Genomic DNA, 13,520 nt, shown 5'->3' with positions numbered 1-13,520 from the left:
TTTCTGTTGTTTTAGTCGTCTAAAAATAGTGATTCCCGTTCCAAGGTTTTTCATGATTCAGTCTGACGTGGGCATGTTGCTGTAGTTGCGTGCAAACATTTTTCAAAACCTGTGGACAGCGTAGAGCTAAAGGTTCTACTACCTCATGTGTAGGAGTCACATATGTTGCTACTACCCTCAGTACAACATCATTGTTCCACAAGTGGAATGTGCGTTTTTAAACATTGTAACATTTGCCATTGATCTCTGAAAGTCAGGCCTATACGATTTTTGAGCAAGTACTAGTAGTAGTCAACATGACTTTGGCTCATAGTTTTACTTTTGTAATATATACTGTGTGTGTGACTGGAACAATATGAACACACTGATGTACAGGTAAACAACCAACTCCACAAAGTGCATTATCTTAAATTGCCATGGGGAAAATTATTATTACTATTATTGTTAACTATTATTTTGATCATTAACTATGGAACCCTCTTGCAAAGGTTAACATTCAAATCGTCTGTTTGGTGCGTTTTCTCCAGGATACCACTCAGTGCCAGACGCCAGCCAGACCATCACCAGCAGCCGACTCTACCATGAGTTTGCTGTGCCTCAACACCCAGGTAAGGAGCAGGAAGGATCTGAGGCAGGCATGTGTCGCTAGTCTTGGTTCTCCCAAAAACTTGTCTGTAAAGCAGATGTTTTCAGATACCTCTAAAATGAGCTGCACAGATTTGGGAACTGCGTATAAGTCTCACTCCTAATTATGCAGCATCTGATTGAGAACTAGTTTTCTGTACTGCCACAAGAGGGCGATAATGTTACACTGTGTCAGATTCATTTCAGTTGACAGAGTGAAACTGGCCAATAGTCATGAAACCAGACGTTAGCTCACTCCTGTCAGAACCCAGCCTTAAATTGTTTCTGGTAATGACTAAATCCTTCTCCTTGCATACTGGGATGCTCAGGACTCCTCGTGCACACCAGAGGCAGCATCACAGGGAAGCGGGAACACGAGTCGGAACGTGAGGGGTCGGGGGAAGAAGACCAGGCGTCCTGCTCCGTGCACAAGATGCAGAGGCAGAGTGCCGAGGTCAGAGTCTTCTCATCTTCTTCTAAAATACTGTTGGCATTAAAAATCCCTGAATGACCTGTGGGATGAGCATTTCAGAAATTGTGGAACTATAAAAAAAAAAAAAAAAAGCCTAAACAGTGACTGTTATGGCTCAGATTTGATGGACTGCTGTTGTACACACACATTCATTCTTCAGTTTAATTTATTGTTTGCTAATGAGTGTACTGCCCTTTTTCGTACGGGCAGGATGCCGAATTTAGTCCCGTAACTGTTTAATTAAAAAGAATTTTCAATATTTAACTATTCACATACAAATAAAAAAAATATATATATTTTGAGTTGTTCTATGTTTCCACTAAGGAATAAAGCATACCAGACCGTGTGTTACGCATATACGCATGCATTGTTGTCCATCACTATACTGTATATAGTGTTCTACATCCGTACTGTGATGATGTGGGAATATAAACTATCATGGAGCATATCAATATGTATGACAGCGTCGCATTTTACCATGACATGGATTAATGCCTGTGTGCCTCTATGTGCACATAGAAAACCATCCGCCCATGAATGCTTTGCTGCCACTGGCATACGCTACACATAGGCTTAATGAATTATAAATGTCACAGTGGGAGTAAACAAGCTCGCCAAAGATGTTGATAGTTAACAACATTTGTCTGCCCTTCTCATGGCCTTTGAGGCAATAGATGGAAGCTTTGTGGGTCATCATAACTCTGCCGCTACAAAGTAAATATTTTCATCGTTGTTACCAACAGAGGGACTCACCTATGTAAATTTCCGCCTGTCATCATATTGCTCTGAATAAACATGTTTGTGTCCAGGAGAGCAACTATGCAAAACGGTTGTTCACAAAAGCATGGAATTTGTGAAGGGAAGCGCTACTTTAAAGTTCCAAAGCTGTGACGCTCCTGCAGATTTAGAAAGCAAGGTGTATTTCAGTGCCGTGTTACTGAGTCTCAACATCCCCTGTCTTTTGCCAACTTCCTTGCAGACTACCTAGAGCAGGCGGAGACCAGACTGTCTGAATCCTCATCAGAGTCACCACCTGGCCAGCAGAGAGAGGATACCCCAGCATCATCACCTGCCCTCCAACCTCACCTGTCCTCCTCTCCGGACATAGTGCATCTAAACCGGCTGTCTGTCTCTTTACTAACTGATCCCTCAGGGTGTAAACACAAAGGTGAAAATGTGATTTTTGACTCTAGGAGGGGTTTCTTATCAGAGTCCAAAGGCCTCTTTCAGGTGTGTACAGACATGTGTGACAACCTCAAGACGATTGTGCAAACAAACAAAATGCCTCAAAAAGAAAAAAAAAAGAAAAAAAAAGAACCCAAAACATGTATTGTCTTAAAAGTGCTGCCACCAGCCAGTACGATCTCTGACGCAGCTATAAGTGTAAATGATGGAATATTTTAGCGTTTTTAAAACCTCCAAGTGAAGCTCCAGAAAACTGCCCTTGAAATACCCCAAAGTAAAACCAAGTTAATCAGGTCAGGGTTTACAGAGGATTCTTTTCTACCTTTACTACAGCCTTGTAGCGTGTTTGTCCCCATGTGCTGCATCCCATACAGCTGACCGCTCAAGCCGACCAGTCAGTGTCACTCACACAAATACAACTGTTCATAGTGATATTATATGTTAATTTTTTTTTTTATTGTGTTTTCAAAATGAAACGCTTGTAAATAGGCTTAATTATCCGAGAATCTTTACGCTGGTGTAGCTGCTGTAAAATAACTAAACTTACATACATGCTCACAGTCACAGCCTGGCAGGTCACTTCAGGGTCTCATTTGCGTGTAAAAGTCCAGCTCCTCAGGTCTCGGTGACCTCCCTCCAAACATTAAATGCAATTACTCACACTTGATTTCACGGGAACATGTGCCTGCCATCACTTGATTTGTATAGGCAGCTAAAAACAGCGATGCACAGTTGGTTTGTTTTGGGGTTGTATTTAAATGTGATTAGCAAACCATCAGACCGGTTTCATCTCTTGGTCTTGGAAACATGTTTACAGTGTGTTACTGTAGATTAGTTAGGAGGCCTTTTCTGGGGTCACTTTAGATTTAAAAACTAACTAACAAACTAAAAAACGACCGTGGCATTATGGGTATAAGAGTTCTTGTAGCTTTCTTTGTAATTCTTTGTGTCATGGCGTGACATCTGTGAGCTCATTAGAGGTGCAAATGTAACCGGGTAAAAAATTTTCTCGTCATTTGATCTTTTAATACACGTGGTTTTAAACATGAACAGAGGATTTCCTCCTCGTTATTCTCATATGACCGTCTTCGTATTTAATTTAATTTATTTTTATTTTCCTGCTATCCTGGCATTGTTACCCCATGTTATTGATCACATGTAGATTGTGTCTATGGTTTCACGGCTATTTGTTGTAGGATATATATATATTTTTTAAACTGTCGGCTGGTGGACTGCTGTGTTTTTGGTTTGACTTCACCCTTCCAGAGTCGATCACGTTTTCACCTCTCTGTTTCCGCCCCCTCCGATCTCCATCTATCATGCCTGTCGAAAAATGGCCTCTGAGTATCTCTGAGGCATTCTGTGGTGTTGGAAAATTTTTTTGCTGTGCAACAAGTTCAACAACCAAAGGTAAAGAAAAAAGGAACGCGACAAGATGTGGTTAGAGGTAACCTGAAGGCAGAGAACACAGGCAGTTGGTTGCGATCTCCTCTCAAAGGTGTCACATTTTTCTAAGATTTCTTATAAAAAAAAACAAACAAAAACTCAAACAAAACAAAAAGGAAAAGAAGAAAACCATTAGGTTGAGACACACTAAAAGACAGACGACGGCATCTGATCCAAATGAGACTAAATCTGTCAGCAAAACAGAAACCAACATTCCTCAGAAATACATATACCCTCCTGATGAAGGATTTCTACTACTGTGCAAGGAGTTCAACTATATATATATATATATATCTATATATATGTATGCTGCTTACTTGTGACATTTCGCGACCCGGATGGTTTTGAAATTTAAAGAAACAGAGACGCAAAATGGCAAATAAATAAAATAACTGCCACAACAGTTATGATATTGATATGAAACAACCGATAAGGGTCGCAAAATGGCCCAAAGTGTCTATGGGAGGACTGTGTAACAGCATTGGAGGAGATGAAGCTGGCGTCTCATTTAGGGTCCGTCCACCCTCCACTATCACCGTTACTCCTGTTGAGAAGAATGCAGTCGAATTGAACCAGAGAATGTATGATTGCCCCTCTAAGATATGCCCAGCAGCCTCTCTTGCTCATCGTAATACGCCCTTACACTAAAAGTCCTACACACACACTACACACTCATACAAATTAGCACCTGTAAATTCTGACACATGTAGTACCTGTAAATTCTGACACATTTAGTGTGTTAATAATGACACATTTAGTTGTTGCAACAAGCGGCATTAAACTCCCCGTGCTGGCTGTTTCACAATTAAAACTCTTCATGTGAAACCTGGTCAGAGGAGGAGGTGAGTTTGTGCAAGTTATGTCAGTGACATGGATATACAAACACACATCATGAATAAGCACGCCTTTTCCACACAGAGACATGCATACCGAAATGCACACTCACTTCACTTAAATCGCTTAAATGCAGATACCGGCTCACATGAGATGATTAATAACTGAAACACAAGCATGTCCTTTGTAATGGTTGGACAGGAGAGAGTTGAGTGTAGCCTGTTTAAAGCCCCAGTCTGCCATCTATTATTGGCGCAGCCAGATTGGAATATCTCTAAACTATACTATTGGTTGGCTGTCATCCACTCTGGCAAACTAACAATCATGAAATGAGTTATCTTTCTATTCACAGACTTGACTGACAAACCAATAGTTATTAACAACTGACGCTTAAATAACTTCTAGTCCTATATGTGCTCAACATGTTAAAAACGTCATGCAGGTTGGGGCTATAAATGCTAGAGGGCGGTTTGCCTGTGCTCTCCTGAGAAGGCTTTGGTTTCAGTGGAGGTGTGATGATTCAAGTGTGTGTGTGTGTGTGTGTGTGTGTGTGTACAGTACCTGATATTTGTTCATCAGTGATCGTGCTGGCCCCGGGTTCAGGAGTAATGTAGAAGGGGGGGGAGGGCGTATGTAAAGGGGAGGGAGTGGGAGATTACATTAAAAAGTATTGTAGTGTTTCTGTATTATACTTCTGTATGTTCTCAAGAGGATTCGAACGTTCTTAGTTTCTTTTGTTGCTTTTATTCACTATGGAAAAACAAGTTGAACCAAGTTTTTATTCTTGCTTTTTTTTGTTTTGTTCTCCCTTCTGTGACACGAAGGTGAAAACAGATGCCATCTGTCATCTCTGTAATATTATGCTCTTTCTCTGTCTCTCCTTGTGTTGTGAAAGGCTTTTCTTGTGCTTGATCAAGTTCATGACAGGAAATTAAAATTGTTACAACTTCAAATCTTTCATTGGTCCTCCTTCAGTAGAACTGACCCCAGAAATGTGACAATCAACTCCTTTATGCCACACTCCCCACACACATTATGGATGTTTAAGACCTAAGAACCTAGGGCTGGGCATATCAATCTAAATGTTGATTATATCGATCCGATTATTATTACATTGTTGCTTTTCTTTCTTTCTCGAAAATTGTATTTTCCATTGCTGTGTTGACATTGTCATATTAATATTTTGTTACATTGTTTTTTTCTTTTCTTATTTTGCACTAATGACTTCTTTCCTAAAACAATGGTATGTGGTATGTAGTAAAAGAGGATTATTTAAATTTTATACTGTTAAATTGTTTTATACTGTAATTAGTTAAGAAAACCCGGTTTATTTGCCTAAATGTTTGTCCTGTATTTTATCATAATTATAATCAACTAACTAAAGGCAAAACTACGAAGCATGAAGGATCCTCGGCAATACTAGCCCAGCATTTAACTGGTATCGAATTGATACCGCAACTCCCAGTATCACCCAGCCCTTCCAAGAACTTTGTGATATATTAAACAATGCTCATTTGGGATACAGTTTCATTATGAGGCTTACATGGGGGGAAGAAAGTAGTTCATACCACAACTGGATAGTCCTCCAACCAATCAGAGCCACGTTATTCAACTCCATGACCCTCAGATGATGTGGATGTCGGTGTTACTCCTCTGTCCATCAGTGCATAAAGCCCACCCAAACAACTTCAGTAGCCCAGCAGATCTTTGCCAAAGCAAAGATGGTCACTTCACTACAGAGCGGGTCAAGATCTGTTTTTTTGCAGTGCGTTTCTTGGTGACCCTGAGCAAGGCCACAGGCCAAAACCTGTCAGTCTAAAGTTAATTTTTGCTAGAGTTGACCTTTCTACAAGATCAGTTTCTCCTGCCACAAACACATATGGACAGGGAAGTTGGCCTCCTTACCCTGAAATATCTTTGAGGGCAAAACTGATCAACCAAATATGATAACACCAACGAGATGCGTAGAGAGTAGAGAAATACGCATTCTAGTTTCACTCTCCAATTTAGATAGCAGTGAAATGTTCTGACGTGCAGTTTCAAGTAAGCAAAACTTGTTTGTTTGTTATTGTTCTTTTTTTTTTTTTTTTTTTTTTACATGTTTCAACTTGTAGGGAAACCTGGGTGAAACCCAGAGCGCAGCCTACACACAGGGTTCTCTCCTATTAAGCGTGGGTGGAAGGAGTTACTTTAGAAACTACGTTTGGTGTTTGGGGCGTAGATAGTATTTTACATTGACATAGTTTAAATATTTGCCCTTCAGTCTATACTTAGTTGTCGATGTTTTTTGTTTTGTTTTGTTTTTAGGGGTGAGTTATGAAAAATCATTTAAACTTAAGAACAACTAATTGACTTAGAACTGAATAAGCTACTTCAGTGGAATGAGTGATGTGTCTAAAATGAGCCTGTTTTGCCTATGTTTTAGCTGTTTTTTAGACATAACATGCCCTGGAAAATGGTTACGTGAGCATGCTGAGCAAATCTCTACAGGCTATGCACAAATGGATTTCAGTGTGTTATCTCAGTCTCTCTGCAGGTTGTACAGATTGTAACAGGATCTGTCAGATTAAGCGTGGGTGGAAGGAGTTACTTTAGAAACTACGTTTGGTGTTTGGGGTGTAGATAGTATTTTACATTGACATAGTTTAAATATTTGCCCTTCAGTCTATACTTAGTTGTTGATGTTTTTTGTTTTGTTTTGTTTTTAGGGGTGAGTTATGAAAAATCATTTAAACTTAAGAACAACTAATTGACTTAGAACTGAATAAGCTACTTCAGTGGAATGAGTGATGTGTCTAAAATGAGCCTGTTTTGCCTATGTTTTAGCTGTTTTTTAGACATAACATGCCCTGGAAAATGGTTACGTGAGCATGCTGAGCAAATCTCTACAGGCTAAGCACAAATGGATTTCAGTGTGTTATCTCAGTCTCTCTGCAGGTTGTACAGATTGTAACAGGATCTGTCGGATTAAACAGAAGTTTCTATAAACTTCCATCTTCATGTGTTCTCTCAAATTTAAGTCTACACTGTTGTGCTATTCGAGGACCGCCAGAGACTTGTCCTGTTGGCTGTTTGGCCATTGTGGGGTGAAAACACTATTGTCACAGGTGTCTGAAGTGATTTTTTTTCCCTCAAAGGCCTCTCTGTATTCAGCTCCATTGCATGATGCTGCCACCAGCATGCTTTACTGAAGGTACATATACAGTATAATCATATTAGTGACTTCTGTTCAACAGGTGTTATTACTTGGAGGTCTTGGAGGGGACAATGTTAGGTAGCTTTCTTAGATTTCAGTAGGAGTGTTGGCCCTAAAAAAAATCCTGTATGATCAGGTGAAACTGAAATCACACTCTCTTGGCGCATAGCCATATTTGTTGAGAGATCTTATGTAACTTCAGATGCTTTTCTTTTTTTAACGGAGAGTTGTAAGCTATAATATGTCGTCAAATATATACTTTAAGAATTTCCCATAATGTGGCTTGGACATTATCTGGGGAGGTGTTTGTTTCTAAGATTGATTGTAGGGTTTCTACCCCTGCTTCCTTGGTTACTCAGTTTTGCAAGATTATCAGCACTATGAAGAGCTCTGGTGCTTTTAGACTCTCCCAGATCAAATTATTGAGGCCTCAGAACTTTAGATGTGATTTTATACTTGTTTTAATCTGTGCCTTGATGCAGTTTTATCACTGAGGTGTACAAAAAGTTTCTGGGACTCAGTGGCTTCTTATTAATGTTTGCTAGCAGCATTTTGGCATTTCTTTGACTGAGACATAGAGAAAGACAGGAAGGGAAGAAATGTGGCATATGCATAAGCACCCATGTGGCAGGCGCTCACTCAGCCATTAGGTAGCCTACATCTCAATGGTTATTAAACCAAACAAGATACACCTGACCATGATTCCCATAAGCCTAGTGTACGTGTAGTGAATGTATGTTAACACAACCATAAATGAAAATACAAAAATTCAGTAGTTTCATATTTATTATTTATCAGTGGGACTGTTTTGATCAGCAAAGATTTGGTAACCACAGCACTTGTTCTGTCTCTTTTGTCACCCTCATATTTCAGCCCACCACAAGTGATGTGACGCATGTCTCATTCAAGCAAAACTCACTTTCGCAACGTAAAACTGAGAAGCACAGAAACTTTTTGCCTATTGACTACTGAGAATCTTTACTTACACCATAACCATCACTCTCCCATTCCTAAATCTAATACACACCACAAATGAGTCACCAAATACAAAGCATGTAGCAGCCTGAATCTGCTGCCCTAGGCAAGCCAGGCCACATTATGTGCATATTACGCTATCAGGCTTTTAGCCCGGTTCTTGTATCCTTTTCAATCTCATTTATTACCAAGGGGTTCCTCTGAGGACTCATAGAAATCAAAATATCTTGAAAAGGGAATTGGAGGATGCCTTGAGAGTTTATTTGATCTTTTCTAGCTTCAAGAAATACATAAAATTTTTCACCAAATGACAAAAGGAAGGAGGAAGATGTTTCCATTTGAAAAGAATCAAACGTCTCAGGACGTTTGTTTCTAAGAAATATCAATTTGGGATGAAATAAATTTTACAAATTTCTCATCTGATAATAAAAGAGGGTTGAGTTTCCAGATTCTGTTTGGAGGGGGGCGATTTGGAAGGTTCAAGTCCAAAAAGGATGGCACTGTAGTTCACTATGACAATAGTGACATACAAGCGGGACTTAACCTTAGTAAAAAAAAAAAGCTTAACCTGCAGTAAAAACTTAACTTAAAAAAACTTAACTTAACCTGCAGTAAAAAGCAATCTGTGCAGGTGTAGGTATGGTGCACTCTTGAGAAAAATGAGTAACATTTACCATGGGGGAGCTGGAACATCCAAGCAACTGAAATGCCACATTGATACATAAAATCGCTCAGAATTCTAGTCTAACTTTAAAGAGTTTGAAGGTTGACAGACGATCGATCCAGGGTACAAGATTATTATTATTTGAACAAAATAAAATTTTTTACAAATTTAGCCCAAAAAAATTAACTAGAGCAATAGGGAACACGCAAATTAAAGTGTGGTCCCAAAAACGTTCAAATTGAATCACTGGGCACATGTAAAAATAAAATTTTTCTTCTTTAACCCTTGCTGCAAAAAAGAAACAGCTTCACCTGGGGTGCTGAACTCAGTTTAGCAGGACAATACAGATCGAACTGGTAACCCGCTGCTCTCAGCTGGATCTTGACTGGTGTCCTAGCCACCTCGGCACTGTGATCTGCAAAAATGTGGATCTTTGAGCCTCTATAGAACAGGAGGCCTTTCTCTAGCCAGCCTCTGTCCTCTATCCACTATTAATACATATGGTGGTTTGTGCTATGTGCTACATGGCCAATGGTCATCACCTGCCATCACCTCTGCCTCGAGAAAGAAAACAGTGGAGTCATGGTTAAAGCATAGCAGCAATGCTGTTGAAAACACACAGGCACAAGTGCTAAAGACGACAAAGCCAAAGGAATATGTTTCAATTGGATCGAAACCTTAGTTATTGCACACATACTCACCTACTCCTCCATCATCTCCACATCACCGCCTTGACCATACTTCTGCCTACAGTCCGGATATCTATAGGAAATACAGCTGACAGGCAGTCTGCTGCTACTGATGAGGCCCACCAACAGGTGCTATCACCTTCATGTAAAACTCCTGCATGTAATGTAGTTGCTGTTATTGAGAACATTACTCCCACAGTCTACCTCAACACAGAGTAAGACATATTAATGACTAGTGAGGCCTTCAGAAAGTCTATACCATCTCTAAAACTTAAACCCATGCAATGTCCTCAGCTTTTCCCTGTCAGGTCAACGACTGGTGACTATTTTGACAACCTAGGAACACCTCCTATTATCGTAGAACCATAGAAGCATTACTCAACTAGTGATCTTAGGTTGGGTCTTGTCACAGCGTAGAGTTCCATGTCACAGAAGACTTTGCCAGATAAGGTTCAACCCTAAAGTTCAGCCCACTAATGGCATGCCGGATCTTGAAGCTGACTACACAGGTATCTTGGGAGCCAGGTCCATCTAGTTTTCAAGGCTTGGTAGTAGTACACACCCTTGCTCTTGTATAGGAATCAGTTAAGTGTTCACCCAAGTACACAGCGTACACCCCAAAGAGCCAGACGCATCTGTTATTGGCCATATTTGACTCTTGACATTTGCAAGTTTTGTGCTGAATGCTTGCCTTGTCAAAACAAGGCTCCCCGACTCCACATGAAAGAGTCCCACTACAACCAATCCACACAGAAGATTGCTATAGACATCACTGAGCTACCTGTGGCTACTTGAGGCAACAGGTATGTTCTGGTGATAATGGACTATTTCACATGCTATGTCAACCTGTTTCCCTGAGAGACCTCATCTAGCATCCAAAAAAGCGTTGAATAAGGTCAGTTGGACTTGTAGAATTTCTTGAAGACGTTTCGCCACTCATCCGAGTAGCTTCTTCAGTTCTGATGAGAAGCTACTCGGATGAGTGGCGAAACGTCTTCAAGAAATTCTACAAGTCCAACTGACCTTATTCAACGCTTTTGTGGATTACCATGACCTGGATGACTGAGAACCTTCACAGACATACTCATCTAGCATCTTTTCAGCTAACTTGGCATCAACAAAACACACGTCATCGCATGTCACCAGAAAGATTCAATCCAAGAATAAAGGATCAACTTGCCAAGTACATCGCACAAAGTAGTGGCAAATGGGACCAGTACTTGCCACAAGCTGAGCTTGCCTACAAATCTAGTGTTAATTTAAACAAGATTTTCCCCTTTCTTCCTTGTACATGGCAGGGAACCAGAGTTTCCACTTGATGTCATGTTGAACTGTAGTCCTGTCCCAGGTACACCAGCAGCTTATGCTAGTCACCTTACTACACACCTGTCACATGCTTTTAGGGACATAGCCCATAATTTGGCTGCAAACAAACACCACCAAAAGGCTCAGTATGATAAGAAAGTTGTGTTCCACCCTCATCATGCATGAGACCTTGTTCCCCTGGATTACCCTGTGCAGAGGTAGAATAAGATAGCTACTAAGTGTAAGGGCCTTTTGTGGTCCTGCAAATAATTAGCAGTGGCAACCACGCTGGCATCACCTATGAGATGAACGCTCCACGGAAAGGATGCACATGGACTGTATACCATAATAGGCAACAGCATTCAAAGGACTTTGCCAGATGTCCCTGGGGACACCCAAGCAACCTCAGTGTTGCCTGCAGGAGGCACCTCAATTTCACCAGCCCCTTGTCGGGAGCCTTGCCTTTTTGGCCTCCCGCTCCTCCACATGTGCATGTTAGATTCAGAAGACAGTCTTTACCCTCTTCTGTTGGGTCTTCTCCTTTTTGCAGTGGTCATGATGGACTGTGATTGTAGGACTTTAACGGCCTCTCATATCTTGTGTTTCTTTCTTGTGAGTTTCTCTTATAGTGTTTATATGCTTTCCTATATGTATTGAGGTAATCTTTGCCATTAGGACTTCTCCTTGTGTTACTGATGCATCATTTCTGCACAATATTGTGCTTCAGTAATTGTTTGTGTTGTCCTTACTGAATGGGTGATATGTGTTGTACTATTTGCTCTAATGGTTTCTTGAAATGAGGACATATCTACTTGTAGCAAAGGAAGAGTACAACCTTAGTTATTGCACACATTAGCTTTGGATTCTTTTAAGGATATATTTTTATCATAATAATTTCTGTTGCGTATATAGCTCAATGTTATTTTTAGGACTTTTAAGGATTAAGTTTATTTCACAAATATTTCTTTACCCACTCCTGTACTTTATTTATATGTATTGTTATCTGATCGCACCCTTATTGAGTAATTTTCAGTTCTTACCAGTTTATGGTCGGATGATTTAGAATGAGAAGTTCTCTCAGTGCACAGGTATCGATGTAATAAAATCACCTGTGCACTGTCCTGCCATGCTGGTGTTGACTAAACAAAGCTTTGAACTGTAACTCACATTACACACACAGCCATGACAATGGCCTTCAGATGACGTTTGCTACCTCTACTTTCACACAGTTTCTTGTGATTGAGGCAGCAGCACCCTGACCTGGGCCAGAATGCTTTGGAGCAGCTACTACCCTTTGCATCCACATATTTACGTGAGGCCTCCTTCTCTGCAATGACTGTGATCAAAATCAACTAAAGAACCAGACTGTCCCTGGAGAAGATGTTGATCACAGCATTGCCTCCCTGCCACCAAGGTTGACAAAGATTGTGATGTAAAAGCCCAAGTGCCTCACTGAAATGTAAGTGCAAAAGCAGTTAGATAAATGCAATGATATTTTTCAATGTTTCAACCATTTTGACAGTTTGCAACTTTCAGTCTAATTTCTGCACCTTAAACAATATATTTTAAGCTAACACATTTTTTGTGAACATTTGCCATGAATGGTTATGTTAAATTATAATTCAAATCACAAATTCACTTTGAGAACAGATCTTTAGCATTGTCTGAAAAGAGAGTACTTAAAGTTTCCTGACTGAGCGTGATTTGCGAACAGTTAAACAAAATCAAAACAAAGAACCTTAGGGCTATGTTTAATAATGAAAGTAAGAACAGTTCCACATCTGCAGTGTGGAAGGAAGTCAAGGGATTGGAACTGAACAGCTGTGTAGCATTAAGAAAACCACTAATCAGTTAGGCTAACCGGGGAAAAAAGGCTTCAATTTACTAGGGAGCATAAAGATTGGACTCTGGAGCAAAGGAAGAAGGTCATGTGGTCTGATGAGTCCAGATTTACCCCGGTCCAGAGTGGTGGGGCATCAGGGTAAGAAGAGAGGCCGATGAAGTAATGCACCCATCATGATCCTACTGTACCAGCCTGTGCTGTGGGCAGTGCTATGATCTGGGGTTGGTGCAGTTCAGACACGTTATGCCCAAGCTGACTACCTGAACATACTGAACGATCAGGTTATT

At 40.4% G+C, this 13,520-nt stretch overlaps 1 protein-coding gene across 2 annotated transcripts in view; it reads left to right on the top strand.

Moving 5' to 3' along the window:
- The window catches only part of LOC125023153 (cryptochrome-1-like), a 29,981-nt gene extending 24,467 nt beyond the window's left edge, over nt 1-5,514 (top strand). For both annotated transcript variants that reach the window (XM_047610209.1, XM_047610218.1), the window contains 3 exons: nt 528-608; nt 954-1,078; nt 2,076-5,514. In XM_047610209.1, the coding sequence (XP_047466165.1) occupies nt 528-608; nt 954-1,078; nt 2,076-2,084 (215 nt within the window). In that variant the 3' untranslated portion in view covers nt 2,085-5,514. The remainder of the gene's footprint in view (nt 1-527; nt 609-953; nt 1,079-2,075) is intronic.
- Nucleotides 5,515-13,520: the final 8,006 nt, after the last annotated feature.

The sequence above is a fragment of the Mugil cephalus genome, chromosome 1 (assembly GCF_022458985.1).
Source record: "Mugil cephalus isolate CIBA_MC_2020 chromosome 1, CIBA_Mcephalus_1.1, whole genome shotgun sequence".
In the NCBI taxonomy this organism is placed as follows: domain Eukaryota; kingdom Metazoa; phylum Chordata; class Actinopteri; order Mugiliformes; family Mugilidae; genus Mugil; species Mugil cephalus.
The sequence above is the reverse complement of the archived record's forward strand: the minus strand, read 5'-3'. Positions and strand labels throughout refer to the sequence as shown.